At 60.8% G+C, this 14,620-nt stretch overlaps 1 protein-coding gene across 4 annotated transcripts in view; it reads right to left on the bottom strand.

Annotated features, from left to right (window-relative positions):
- Positions 1-30: 30 nt before the first annotated feature.
- Positions 31-14,620, bottom strand: part of CUX1 (cut like homeobox 1) — a gene marked incomplete at its 3' end in the record, with an annotated part of 372,121 nt that continues 357,531 nt past the window's right edge. For all 4 annotated transcript variants that reach the window (XM_082670227.1, XM_082670228.1, XM_082670226.1 and 1 more), the window contains exons 15-23: positions 9,490-9,617; positions 8,703-8,769; positions 7,876-7,988; positions 4,903-5,019; positions 3,282-3,365; positions 2,636-2,692; positions 1,988-2,068; positions 1,168-1,232; positions 31-932 (exon numbers count right to left, since the gene is read on the bottom strand). In XM_082670227.1, the coding sequence (XP_082526353.1) occupies positions 863-932; positions 1,168-1,232; positions 1,988-2,068; positions 2,636-2,692; positions 3,282-3,365; positions 4,903-5,019; positions 7,876-7,988; positions 8,703-8,769; positions 9,490-9,617 (782 nt within the window). The remainder of the gene's footprint in view (positions 933-1,167; positions 1,233-1,987; positions 2,069-2,635; positions 2,693-3,281; positions 3,366-4,902; positions 5,020-7,875; positions 7,989-8,702; positions 8,770-9,489; positions 9,618-14,620) is intronic.

Here is a 14,620-nt window from a genome sequence, read left to right as displayed (position 1 = left end):
ACAGTGGGCAGGACACCGGTGTGGCTGCAACAATGGGTTTATTCAAAATTTGCAAAGCTGAACACGCAAGTGCAAATCTAAATTAGGAAGATCTGCCAGTGGCCCCAGGGTGGCCAGGCTAGGATGGCCCACAGCCAGTTCTGCTTGGCCAAGAAGCACTTGGGCCCCTCAGGCCAGTCCTGGGGTCTGAAGAGCCTGGGGCGTGGGTGCTCTTCCTCACCTAAAAGCCAGAAGAATACCTTGCTAAAGAAGAAAGCAAAAATCATAGTGTGTCTAAGGGGCTGGGAGCGGGTAAGAGAAACTATCCTGCCCTCTGGGGCTCCCTCTCTTCTTGGGGTGGGGTGGGGCCATGATAAAGGCAGGTGGCGGGGCTGGACTCAAAGCCTGCCGGCCTGCAAGGAAGGGCTTCCATGACTTGGTGGGATGGTGATGGATCCTAGGGGAGCCCAAGGGGATCCCGGGGCCTGGCACAGAGAGGCCCAGGGGATCCCAACTGGATTAACCACAGCCAGAATCAGTGGGAAAGCAGTATCATGGCTGGGAGGTCTCTGCCACCAGGGCTAGTGGTCAGGCTGCGGGTGAGACCCAGGCTGGGTCACCAGCCTGAGATGGGCCTGAAGGGGTCCCTTTGGCTCAATCTGGCTTGGCCTTGGGAGCTTTCTGGATTTAGGGAGCCGGATGTGGCTGAGACCATCTTTTAAGGGAGTCCAAGGAGACCTGGGGACCTCTGGCACTGGTGGCTGGAGGGCAAGGGCAGTCTACGTTGGGGATTCTCCAGGGAAGCCTAAGTCATTAGAAGCAGCTGGACAAGCAGGGGTGGGGAGTACAGCCATCGCTGTCGTGTCGGGGAAGCCCCGGGACATCACTGCCACAGGTCACCGGCTGCCGCCCCGTTGTCATTCTCGTGGAACTTGTGCAGGTGATCGGCGAACCTGTGGGTCACAGAAACCTTTGCTGAGGCCGAGTGTGAAAAAGAGAGAAATGTAGGGGGTGGTGGGGGCCACGGAGATCTCCAAGGGGCGTGCACCTTGTGCTGGCATGGGGGCCGGGGACAGTGGGCTTGGCAGGGGCCGTGGGGTGGACCAGATGGGGGCAGTGATAGAAGGCTGGGGGAAGGCAGGGAACATAAGAACGCGGTGGTGCTGGGGGCCGAGGGTGGGTCCTCACTTCTTGGCACAGAAGGTGGCACAGTCCCGCTCCACGCTCTCGCTCCACGCCAGCTTGTAGAGCACCTGCCCAAGGAGAGACATGGTGAGCTGCCTGGGCTGCTCACGGCCGCTCCTGCAGTCCACCTGTGGCCCCTGGGCTTGGCTTCCTGACACGGGAAGCTGCTCGTGGCCCAGGCTCCAGGATGGGTGGGCCTTAGAGATGCTCTCGGGCCCACCGGTTTCACAGATGGTCAGACAGGCCTGGGGACGCAGCTGCCACCCCTAGTGTTGCTGGGTGCACCACTGGCAGGGCCAGGACCTCCTGGGCCCTGGGGTCAGAGTGGAAGCCCAGGCTAGCCACGTAGGGGCCATCTTGACTGCCCTCGCTGGGGGCGGGGATCCCTGAGGCTGGAGCCTTCCGTAGGCGTGCCCTACCCCCACCTCTCCCCGCACGTGGTGGACGCGCAGGCATCACTAGGCCCCTGTATGTGCTGTGTTCACTAACTGGAATGCCCCTCTGTACCCGAGGAGATTCAGCTCAAGATGTCCCTTCTCTGTGCAGCCCACCTGGCTGTCCCTCAGTAGAGTCAATTAGACCTGTCTTCCCACCTGTCAGCCTCCCACAGCGGCCCTTCCCTCTACCAAGCCCCTCCGGGACTGGCCCTGGGTGGAGTCAGCCGGGCTGCTGCCCCGGCCAAAGAGCCTGATGGGTGGGCTTGTGGTCCCCAGGGTGGGATGAGGCCCTGATGGGGAGAGAAGTAGCCAAGAGCAGACGCTGTGCCTGGGGGTAGATGGGGGGAGCGTGGTGAATGCACCCCTGGCCGCGCCTGGACACTCACCAGGAAGACCAGGCAGTGCAGGAAGAGCGTGTAGAAGAAGCCGATGGTGCGGGCCACCTGGTTGGAGAGAACCAGCCGCCCCTGGGGGACAAGCGAGGCGTGAGTAGGGCTGGGGCAGGCCTCACCCGGCCCTGCAGGGCTCACCCATCCCAGGGCAGCAAGGGGAGGGAAGGGCAGGCAGCTGGCCTTTCACTCCAGTGTTTAGGCTGGGAACTTGGGCCACAGGACTTCTAGGGAAGGGCGCCCCCTGCGGCACAGTTCCAGAACCTACCATGAGTTATGCTGCTTTCCCTGTTTCGGGTCGCATAGCTACTCCTTTTTTTTTTTTTTTTTTTTTGGGGTACGTGGGCCTCTCACTGTTGTGGCCTCTCCCGCTGCGGAGCGCAGGCTCCGGACGCGCAGGCTCAGCGGCCATGGCTCTTCCCGGACCGGGGCACGAACCTGTGTCCCCTGCATCGGCAGGCGGACTCTCAACCACTGCGCCACCAGGGAAGCTCTCGCATAGCTACTCTTGACGGAGCCTGTGAGGGGCAGCGGGGTCCCTGGGGCTTTCCAGACTGGGCTGGAGGGCAGGTGACAAGGTGCCCAGAGTCAGAGGCCCAGGCCTGACACGGCGAGGGCATGGGGGCGGGGGGGGGGGGGACTCACCATGCTGAGTGTGGCCTTGTCCCAGGGGCTTAGGCTCAGGTATTTCCGCTGCCGCTCCTGAAGGAGGAGGAGGGATGAGGAGAGGACCCCAAAGGCTCCCCAATGCTCCAGCTCACTGCAGAGAGGGACCCTGCCCTGCTGTCCCTGCAGAATCCCGGGGGCCTTCCAGGGGCTCCCTGGTGCCCAGCCCCACTCAGGGTGACATCCTAGGCTCCCCCAACCTCTGTGTGAGCAGGGCCAGTGACGGGAGCTGCTGCCCCCTCTGCAGTGGCCGATTCTGCCTACAGCAGGAAGGTCTTCAGGGCAGGGGGAGGGGGAGTTACAAGCTCCCCGCCCCCCCACCATTAAGTCACCTGACACTGGGAGCTCTTTGCTTGTCTGCCTACCCCCAGAGTGTGCACCCAGGGCTAAGCCGGTCGCTGTCACACACCCTCCCATAGCCCTCAGCGTGTGTTCCTGGCACTCTGGGCCCACCCGGGGTGGACCCCGGGCCTTCACGGTACCATAGCGAGCCTGGGGGCTGCCCTGATGGTCTGGTGTGTCAGGGTGCAGTGTGGGGGGCTGCAGGGTGAGACTGGGGCTGGCGGGGGGTGGGTCTGGAGGGAGGCTGAGGCCAGGTGAGCTGGTGGCGGCCGGGTCCACGCACCCGCTTGCTGAAGGACGAGAAGGGGTCCAGGCGTTCCTCGTATTGGGTCGAGTACCGCAGCTCTGTGTCGTCGCTGCCGCCGCCCTGCGAGCAAAGGAGGAGGAGAGACCCCTGTCCCAGTCAAGGGACCCAACAGGAAGGCCAGGGCCGAGGAGTGCAGGCCGACAGCATCATAGGGAACCCCAGTTTCCTCCTTAGCACGGTGGGGGCGGGGAGAAGGCCCCGGGTGACAGTGTGACATGGATGGTGCCACGTGTCCAGGGGCACTGCCCAGGGTCAGAGGTCTCCGCCTGGGGTCAGGGCCACGGTGCCTCAGGGCAGGTAGGGGAACTAAGGCCCAGAGGGGGGCTGGAATGTATAAGATGGACAGGGCGGGGCGCCGTACAGGGAGGTGGGTTTGGATGGGGCTTCGCTGGGAGTGTGCAGGGTCGCCGTGGAGCCCAGGCCAGCACCTGGGAGAGGAGGGAGCCCCAGACCCGCAGCGGGCCACCCACGGTGTAGTTTGCACGGAGTCTGGGCGCCCTCTGGTGGCCTGAGAACGGCTCCAACCGGTGGTTTGGGGGCCGGTGGCCGAGTCTTGTCCCAGGGAGGCCCCCAGCCAGCGTGTCACCGCTCCCCATCCTTCTACTGCCCATTCTGCCTCCCCACAGTCTCAGAAGGGTTTTCTTGCACAAGGTGGTCCCCTGTGAGGCCCGGGGGCTGAGAGAAGCCAGGGAGGGCCCTCCAGCTCAGAGCAGAATGGGTAGCTTTCTGTTGCATTCTCTTGATAGGTTTTTGGAATGTTGGACCAAATTCTGTTCTTTTGTTTTTTAATATAAGTTTAAAAGATAAGAATTCCCCCGGCCCAGGGACTTCCCTGGTGGCGCAGTGGTTAAGAATCCGCCTGCCAATGCAGGGGACACGGGTTCGAGCCCTGGTCCGGGCAGATCCCACATGCCACAGAGCAACTAAACCCGTGTGCCACAACTACTGAGCCCGCACTCTAGATCCCGTGAACCACAACTACTGAGCCCGCGTGCCACAACTACTGAGCCTACGCTCTAGAGCCCGTGAGTCACAACTACTGAAGCCCGCACGCCCAGACCCCGTGCTCCGCAACAAGAGAAGCCACTGCAATGAGAAGCCCGCGCACCGCAACGAAGAGTAGCCCCTCCTCGCCGCAACTAGAGAAAGCCCGTGCGCAGCAACGAAGACCCAATGCAGCCAAAAATAAATAAATTAATTTATTAAAAAAAAAAAAAAAGAATTCCCCAGGCCTGTCCTGTATGTTCAACATCCCTGGGGTTAAATTCCCACATCCTGGGGTCAACTAGTGGGTCACCCCCATTTCACAGAGGAGTCACTGTGACTCCTGTGGGCCTGAGTCCTGTGAACCCCTGCCTCTTGCTGGACCTCACCACCTCCTGGCTGGTTCTGAGGAACGAACCTCCATAAGGGCTCCACTGTGGGAGGCTCTCCCCAGCCTAGGGAGGACAGCTGGCAGGCACGGGGGGTGGGGGGGTCGGATGCCCTCTGAGGGCCCTAGCAGGTCACTGCCCCGAAGCCTCCCGCCTGGATATGCCCGGACCACCCCTCTCCCTTGCCTGGTACACCTGGGGCTGAACTTGTGGAGGGCACTTACCCGGCCAGGGTAGCTCTGCAGGAACTTGATCTTCTCGAAGAGCTTGATGTTGTCAGCACGCAGGCTGTCCAACTCGCTCTGCAGGGCTTGGATGGTATGCTGCGCCAGGCGGTTCTCCTGGGGGCAGGCGGGTGGGCGGGTGGGCAGGTGGGCAGGGCCAGCAGTGGAAGGCGTGTGGGGAGAGGCCTCTGTGCTGGCACAGGTCCTGCTCTGTCTACCTGGAACCCCTGCTTGGCCCGGGGCCATGTCCTTGACCTGCCAGCCTCTGCTCAGAGCTGCCTGCTTCGGGGAGACCCCGCACCAGGCAGAAGTCACAGTTATCGGATCACTTTCTTCACGTTGTTTGTTTATGGTATTATCAGCTTAAAAATTATTACCGAGATATAATTCATATAACATAAACATCACCATTTTAATGTGTACAACTCAGTTTTTTTTTTTTTTTGGTATATTCACAGTGTTATGTAACCATCCCCACTATTTAATTCCGGAATATCTCTATCACCCCAATAAGAAACCCCACACCCGTCATCAGTCGCTCCCCGTCCCCTCCTGCCCCAGCCCCCGGCAACCACTGATCCACTTCCTGCCTCTGTGGAATTGCCTCTTCTGGACATTTAGTATAAACGGAACCATACAATACGTGACTTTAATGTCTGCCAATCTAGGGGCCAAGTGAAATGTGAACTCATTTTCCAACTTATTAAAACGCTTAAACAGGTGTTTTCTTCACACTGCGAAAAATTCAAAAGGACAAGAAAAGTCCGTGGTAGTGTGGCAGTTCCTCAAAAAATTAAAAACAAAATTACCATATGATCCGGCAATTCCACTCTGGGCATACGCCCCAAAGAACTGAAAGCAGGGACTTTGAGATAATTTGCCTGCCCGTGTTCATAGCAGCATTATTCACAATAGCGAAAAAGGTGGAAGCAACCCAAGTGTCCATGGAAAGATGAAAGGATAAACAAAATGTGGTCCATCAATACAATGGAATATTATTCAGCCTGAAAAACGAAGGAAGTTCTGACACACGCTATGACATGGATGACCCTGGAGGACATTATGCTGGGTGAAATAAGCTAGTCACAAAAAGACAAATGTTCTATGATTCCACCTATATGAGATGCCTAGAATAGTCAAATTCATAGAGTCAGGGTAGAATGGTGGTTACAGGAGGACAGGGGGACGGAAATGGGGAGTGAGTGTTTAATCGGTACAGAGTTTCAGTTTGGGATGATGAAGAAGTTCTGGGAATGGATGGTGGTGACTGTTGCCTAACAATGTGAATGTTCTTAATGCCACTGAGCTGTACACTTAAAAAGGGTTAAGATGGGGGCTTCCCTGGTGGCGCAGTGGCTGAGAGTCCGCCTGCCGATGCAGGGGACACGGGTTCGTGCCCCGATCCGGGAAGATCCCACATGCCGCAGAGCGGCTGGGCCCGTGAGCCATGGCCGCTGAGCCTGCGCATCCGGAGCCTGTGCTCCGCAACGGGAGAGGCCACAGCAGTGAGAGGCCCGCGTACCGCAAAAGAAAAAAAAAAAAAAAGGTTAAGATAGTAATTTTTTTTTTTTGCGGTGCGCGGGCCTCTCACTGCTGTGGCCTCTCCCGTTGCGGAGCACAGGCTCCGGACGCGCAGGCTCAGCTGCACGTGGGATCTTCCCCGACCGGGGCACGATCCCACGTCCCCCGCATCGGCAGGCGGACTCTTAACCACTGTGCCACCAGGGAAGCCCTAAGATGGTAAATTTTAAGTGATGTGTCCTTTACCATGACTTAATACAAGTACATGGTAAAAAATCTAGATTTTTAAAGCAAAAGGTAGACTATTAGAAATACTCTTTCCTCCCTATTTGATCTAATTTGAAGACCTTCTTTTAAGGGCTGTCTGGCCTTCCACAGTGACTGTCCCCTGTCCCCCAGGTGCGTGTGGGTATTCCCCGTCCACTGTCCATGAAGGCAGCTGTGAGGGGAGCAGTCCTGACGGCCCTTCATTTGAAGCCTCTTGCTCCAGAGCCCACATCACAGAGGGTCCCACTGGATCTGGTCCACCCTTGTCACCGGACCAGCACTGGGCCTGGCCCGCAGTGGGCGTTCAGTGAATGTCTCCCTCCCCAGGACCGCAGCCTGGAAACCCCATGGGGGAAGCTGTGGGTGTGGAGAGCAAGGGTCTAGACATTCCACCAACCACTCAAGCCGTGACTCTTTGAGAAGACAGAAACCTTCTTGACTCCTCTTTCTACTGGGAGAGTGATCGGGGGACCTGGGCTGGCTCTGTGGGATGCAGGGGGTGTGGGGGGGTCTGCAGAGTCCCTAAGGAGGCAGTGTGTGTGAGAGACTCACGTGCAGTCGGACGGTCACCTTTGCGGACTAGACTGCCCCTTTCCCTACGGGGCTCCTCCAGGAGGGCCACCAGCTGGGTGCTTGGCAGCCAGCAAGCTCTCTCAGACCCCACAGAGCTCCTGGCATCTGTACGCTCTTCCTCTTCATAGGGTTCAAAGACTCTCTTCCCTGGGACCTGCCCCTGCTAACTCCCACCTGACTGAGATGTTTCTTCCTGGATGATGGTGACCACCCCCAAATCGTCTTCCTGGGCCAGGCTTCTGTCCTGAACTGGCTGCCTGAGTGACCTTCTTACCATCCATCCTGGCAGTGTTGGTCCCCTGCTTAAACCCTTCGGTGGCGCCCCAGCCTGGCACTAGGGACCTTGCCTGGTGACTCTCTGTTTTGTCCCTGCACTCCCTTCCGGCTCCTTGGCCCCATGTTTCCACTCACTCCTTTACCTTGAATGTCTGAATCTTCTTTCAAAGCCCAGCGTGGCATCACCTCCTCTAGGAAGCCCTCCCTGATTGCACAGAACAAATCTAATCCCACTGAGGTTTATGGTCTGTGACACATCTTTCTCCCCCAAGCTTGTGTGTCCTCTACGGTGTCCTCAGGTCCAAGGAGTGTAGGGGAGAGAAGGATGTGACTCACAGACTCCAGCTCCTGGTTCCGGGCCCGGAAGCGCTCCCTCTGGCTGGAGATGATGGAGAGCAGCGAGTCCACCTGGCCCTCGGGGAGGGTGCTGCTGGCTGGTGCTGAGGGTCCTAGGAGGGAGGGGACAGTGGCTTGGAGTAGCGGGAGGCACAGCTCAGCAGTGGGCCCTCGGGTCACCAGCCCCGAGGGAGCTCAGGCCAAGTGCCATGGGGTGGAAGCCACAAGATGCTGAGAGGCCGGGGAAGGGGGAGAGGGGCCAGGGGAGCAGCAAGGGGTGGGGCATGAGAATAGGGGCCTCGGGAGGGGGTTGTCCCTGAGGTGGGCCCCTCCTGCCTGCACTGTCCGAGGGCCAGGCGCCAGTGACCTTCCCCTCGTTCTATACTTGGATCTGAGACCCTTGTATCTGTCAGACTGGGCCCCCACTTCCTGGGGAAAGCAAAGGGACACGGAGGGGACTGGGTACCCCCTACCACCGCCACCGTGTCCTGGCCCAGCAGCCCCGGGCTCTGGCCTCGACACCCAAGGAGGCACCTCCCCTCCAGCCCTCTGGCTGCATCTCAGGGCTGAGGCCTCCCCAGGGAGCCAATGCCCACCAGCCTTCTATGGCCCCTGGCAGGGCCGAGGGCGTCAGGGTCCCATGGTGGGGGGGGTGAGGCCTAGAAGGGCAAGTGGGGGGCTCACCCCCTCTTTTAGGTTTCTGCTGCATTGCTGGCGTCGAGGCCTGACCTTTGAGGGAGGAGAGCGCTCTTTAGGGCCCAGGGCCCAGGCCATACCACCTCTTTTCCCTTCCCGCCCTGCCCATCACTGCCTAGGCCCCTCCTCACCATAGAACAGGGCGGTGGCCTCCTTGATGGGCTCGGGGATCTTCTCCAGGCCGAGCTCGGCTGCGCCCTGCAGGTGAGAGGAAGAGGTCAGGGGGGCGCCTCCACACTGGGCACTGAGCACAGCCTCCCAGGGGGCCAAGCAAATAGGGGGCAAGGAGCAGAAGGGGCGGGCTGGAGGCAGGGGTTGGGCACAGCGGTGGCAGGACCTAAGAGGATGCCTCATGTGGGCCACTGAAGATAAGGCTGGGCCCCAGCTTCACCCCAAGGACAGAGCTCAGCGGTGGGGTTCACACCGGGTCTTTTGGCCCTGACGGGCGTCAGAGGCCGGGCGAACCGGGCCCTGCCAGCCAGCCTGCTGTGTGGCCCTGGGCCAGCCCAGCTTCTCTCCCTGAGCCCCATTTCTTCATCTGTAAAATGAGGTGGGTGATGTGATGACCTCTAAGGGTCCTTAGGGCTCCAGCCTTCCCTGACCTCGGGGCCTCAGGTCCTCTAGCTGTGAGATGGGTGGATAATCCCGGCCTTGCTTCGCCCAGAGCTCCCAGGGCAGAGGTCCAAGCCAGTGCCCGCACGCAGGGGGCTTCGTGCCCTGTGCCCTGTGGCTGGGCATCCCGAATTGGGCCTTTGTGGTGAGGTGAGCAGACGAAACCCAGAGGCTGTAGGTGACGGTCCCTGTGGGGCGGGGGGCGGGTCAGGCGGACACCAGCTGCCTGAGGAACGGGCCCGTATCCAGTGAGGCCGAGAGAGCCCTGGGCAGGTGGTGAGGGGGCGGGGTGGGGGGTGGGCTCACCTCGGCGTCCGGCCGCTGGATGGACTGGATGGTGCTGAGGTCCTGCTCCAGGCGGGCGATCAGGTCCCTCTGCTCGGCTGCTGTGGCCATGACCTCAGTGACGTGGACCTGCAGCTCTGCACAGCGCCCTGTGCCAAAGGAAGACGTGGCCGTCAGAGGCAGCCTGGTGGGACCCGCGGCGCTCTCCCGGCTCTGTGCGTCCCAGCCCACAGCCTGTGCCCCTGCCCGAGGGACCAGCATTAGCCCAGCCGGCAGGGGTGGGGCACTCCTGGCATGAGCTGCTCATGGAATTCTCTGAGTAGGGGAAGGGGCCCATGTCAAAGATTTAGGAGCAATGGGCAGCCCCCTCCCCGGCTCCGCTGTGACCAGCCCCTCTCCGTCTCCAGGCTTCACTGCTTCTGTCAAGCAGGGCAAGGAAGCTGAACCCAACGAGCCCCAAGTTTCTTCCCCCTGGGATAATGACCAGAGAGAGGCCGTGGTGGGGGTAGGAGTGGGGAGAAAGGTAAGGGAGGTGCAGAGGGGCGCAGGCCGGCCTCCCTCAGACCGAGCAGGGGCCGGGGGAGTGAGGGCTCCCACTGACACCAGACTTGCACGGCCCCCTTCAGCGCAGCGTTAGGGGTGGAGCAGCTCCCTCAGGACTCCCCTGGCCCACAGCCCCGTCCCTCTCTCCCAGCCCGGTGCCAGGTGTCTTTACAACAAAGCGAATCCAAAATAATTCTGTGTGGGGACTTTCCTGCCTTTCTGGAGGGTGGGAGATGTTGCCGAGTCTCCCAGCACAGCCCCCGTGGGCGCCTTCAGCTGCTGTCGGCAGGGCGGACGGCGGTGGCCTGGCAGCTGGGCAGACCCGAGTTTGAGGTCTGGCCCTACTTCTGGTTGGCTGTGTGACGCTGGGCAGCGACTTGCCCTTTCTGGGCCTAATTTATAAAATGGCGACAGTAAACCCTGCTCAGAGCCGCGGAGAGGGTAGCAGAGGCCTGAGGCCTGAGGCCTGGAGTGCTGTGCTTTGGGGTAGACTGGGTGGCCACCAGGGGGCACTGTTGCCTCAGAAATGCCCCAAGGCCTCAGGCTGTGGGCAGTGCCAGGAGACTGGCCCCGGGCCCTCCTGGGCAGACGCACCCCTCACGGTGTGGCCTGCTCACTGGACAGCCTCGCCCCCACCTGCTCCATCTCCTGGGTGCCTGCTGCACACCCAGCCCTTTACACACCTCACGACAGTCCCATCAGTCAGATCAGATGATTTCCATTTTACAGATGGAGGAACCGAGGCTTCCCGGCCTGGGACCGTCCAGACCCCAAGGTGTGCACCGCCGACTCTGTCTAAGCCCTCCCCACATCAGGGTCTCCCCGCTTCAGGCTCTGAGTGGATTTCTTCCATCAGACACCACTGAGCTCCTTCTGTACCTGGCGGGTAGGTGGTGTCGGCTGAAGTGAGGGGTCCAGTGGGGCTGGGGAAAGAGGCTGGAGCCGAGGGCAGGGCTGGGGTACGGGGGAGGAGCGTGGCTGGCAGGGCCGGGGCCTCCAGGAGATTTAAGCAGAGCCCAGAGGGGAGAGGCCCAGAGAGGCCCCCCAAGTGTCATCACCCGCCAGCCTGGGCGACGGGGCCTTGGTGACCATCCCACATGCACAGGAGGAAGGTGGACGGGAGTCATGGTGAGGTGTATGTAGGGAGAGGGCATCATGATTAATTTTAAAAAATTAAAAAGAATTTTTTTTTTTCCACCGTACCGCACAGCATGTGGGATCTTAGTTCCCTGACTGGGGATCGAACCCACGCCCCCTGCAGTGGAAGCGTGGAGTCCTAACCACTGGACTGCCGGGGAAGTCTGAGGGCATCATTATTAGAGGTGAAGGACCTGGACTGAGGGAGGCGACAGGTTCAGTTCTGGGCACCGGGCGTCCATAGGGACAGCCACAAACAGGACCACGTCCAAAAATGGCTCTGGGTGGACAGACCCCCACCCCCCCACCCCGGGGATGAGTGGCAGGTGCAGAGCCCAGAGAGGGCTCAGGTGGGCAGCCTCCCACCTTGAGGGATGAGGGCCCCGGGGACACAAGGGACGGGGTGGAGGTCGGGGAGCCCGTGGAGAGGTGGCCTGCTGCTCAGTCCCGGGAGGTGTGCACGCAGCGTGGTTCCGAGGGGACCCAAGCACGGCACAAACGTTGGCTAAAATGTCAGTGAGACCATTCCTCGGCAGGCCCCTGGGTAAGGAGCGGCTTGAAGCTCCAGGAGCCGTCCGTGGGCGGAGGGGAGACGAGGGGACATCCGGGCCGGGTTCCCTGCATGTCTGTACCTGTCTGGTGCTGGGGGGTGGGTATCCAGGTCCCTGCCCGGGCACACGTGACACCCTGAGCACGTGTGACGGCCCTGCCAGCAAGCCCTCTGTGCTAGGCTGCCCCAGCCAGTGGGTGCCAGGCCACTCGCTTAGGCTGGTCTAGAGGGCCGGCCTCAGCCACTGCTGCAGATGCTGCCAGGCAGCGGGTGAGCCGCTGAGGAGACCTCCGGGGGTGCACGGCTGAGTGATGGCGGTGGCTGTTCCCCAAGAGGTGGCTCTGGGTGAACCTGAGGGCCGGCTGGCGTGCCCTCACGGCGCGTGCGGGGGTAGCTGCCCGTGGGGCACCGGGAAGAAGCCGGGCAAAGGCGGGGCAGCGGAGGTGATGGGGCAAGGCTGCGGGAAGGCGCTGGGTGGGCCCCGCCTCCCCTCACTTTCTTCCGTCTCCTCTGCTGGGGGCGGGAACGCGCAGACCCAGATTTGGGATCACGTCTCTGGGTGGCCACTTGGTGTCAAGGGAGCGTCCTGAGCTGGAGTCTGGCCGACCTGGGCTTGAATTCTGGCCCTGGGGCAAGGCAGTAGAAGGCCCTGGAAAGAGTCGTGACCCCCATTGTTGCGGAGAACCCAGGAGGGTAGGCCCGTGCTTGGAAGTGGCCGCCCAGATGGGGAAGGGGCGAGCCGCTGGGTGGTTGGGCTATGGCAGGTCTGAAGCGCTAGGGGAACGGCTAAGGGGACGTGTATGGCGGGGAGCGGGACCCACAGGCTGCAGATGCAGGCTGCGGAGACCTCTGGGTCTTGGGGTGACTGAGCGCCCAGCAGCGGACGTGGATGCCCAGAGCGTGCTGCGTGAGAACGGCCAGAACTTCTGGGGATGCTGACCTTTTCAGGAGTGTCCCGGAAAAGACCCGGAGAAGAGGTAGCAGGAAGCAGCGGGGAGATCAGGAGGAAGCGTGTTAAGACACCAAGTTGAACAGGGACCGTCAGTGAGTAAGGAGGGGTCACCGGGGTCTCAAGAAAGGCTGGAGCGTTCGGGCAGGGTCGTGGCGGAGCGGGGGAGCAGTAGGGGTGCAGAGGTGGGGACAAGCCCGCTCTGGACGGACGCCAGATGGGGGGGCGGCATGCTCAAGAGATGCTGCAGGATGGAGTGTCTGCAACCCGGGGAAAAGCCTGTGCAGAGAGACAGGCTGCGTCTTGGAGGGGGAGGGGCAACAGAGGGATGAGCGCGGGGCTTGGGGCTGGGGTGGTGGAGAGAGACCCCTCGCCTCTGAAAGGTGGCCCACGTCAGGTGGGTCTGAAGCTTTATGGGACCTCGTCCTTCTGGGAGAATCCGGGAAGGGCTTTCTAGGGGGTGCATTTCAATTTCACAGAGGGGAGAAAGAAAGCAAAGCGACGTCAAGGTCAAGACTTAAGAAGACAGGACTACGACTGCGGGTCAAGGCCTGATTTCTGAGTGCAGGGCGATCAAATGCACAAACGTACCCCAATCGCGATCGGGTGGTGTCATACCCAGGGCTTTCCCGAACACGGGGGACCCCTTTATTAAATCAGCCACCTGCGAGCCAGGCGGGAGATGTGCACTGTCTCTGTGCCTGGAGGGATCTGAGGGGAGGTGAGCGGCTAGCACACCCGCCCCCTCCCCACCTCTGTGCCCGGGTATCCCCACGGGCGGCCAGAGATGCCTCCCTGTGCCTGCAGATGCCAGCGCCTCGCTCTGTGCGTCCTCAGCAAGTCTCCTCCGTGTCCTGCGGCCCTTGCTTCTCCCCACAAGCACACAAGCACATTATCCTCCCATCTGAAATGCACACCCTCCCATTCTCTTGACCCCACTGACCCCTCCAGCCAAACTCCCTGAAGAAGGTGCCTCGTCTCGAGTGTCCACTTCCGTAAACCCTCCCCGTCAGACTTGGACGCCCACTCCACCAACCGTCCTCGCCAAGGTCCCTGATGGCCTCACACCTCACTCCGTCCTCCTTTCTCAGCCCTCATCTTACTGAGCCATCAGCACCTGTTTCCAGGGAACTGTCCCGGGCCTCCTGCCCTGCTGGCCGCTCCTTCTCAGGTTCCTGTGCTGGCCCTTCTCCCCTCTAAGGTCTGAACGGTGCTGCGCCCAGTGCGCCGCCCCTGCACGCTTTTCTCTCTCCTCTCATTCACTCTGGCCACCTCGGGCGCCATTTATAAGCCGATGACCTTCCAATGCACGCACATCCCCAGTCTACGCCTTCTCCTGGGCTTATCCTCCACTTGGCTGTCTAAGTGACGTCTCAAACTTAACGGGTCCGAACTGAAGCCTGATTCCGCCCCCCCCCACACCGCCCCACAGTCTGCTTCGCCCCAGCAGGAGTCCCAGTCCCATGGCCCTCTGGGCTGAGAGGAGCAGAAGCAAGGCCATTCTTCAGTGGCTCAGACCAAACCCCTGGGGCCATCCTTGCCCTTCTCCAACACTCCTTACATCTCATCTGTCACATGTCCTGCTTTTGGCTTTCTCTTCCAGATAGATCCAGAATCCAATCAGGTTCACCACTGCCACCACCTGGTCCGGGTCGCAACCTCCCATCTGGATTGTGGCAACAGCCCCCGCACTGGCCTCCCTTCCTCCACCCTCACCCCTTCAATCTAGTCACGAAGCAACAGCCAGAGAGTCTTTTAAACAGTAAGATCAGACCACCCTCTGTCCAAATCCTACAGGCCCCCGCATCCCTCAGGGTAACAACAGCCAGAGCCCTGCCAGGCCCCACCTGCCGCGCCTCCCCCTTGCCGCTCCGACCTCGTCGCCTCCCGCCCCTCCCCTTGGTCACTGTGCTCCAGCTGTACTGGTTTCCAGGCACGTTTGTACCACAGGACCTTTGCACTTGCTGTTCCCT

This window comes from Grampus griseus (assembly GCF_964374135.1).
Source record: "Grampus griseus genome assembly, chromosome: 14".
NCBI lineage: Eukaryota > Metazoa > Chordata > Mammalia > Artiodactyla > Delphinidae > Grampus > Grampus griseus.
This window is presented reverse-complemented; position numbering and strand designations above follow the sequence as displayed.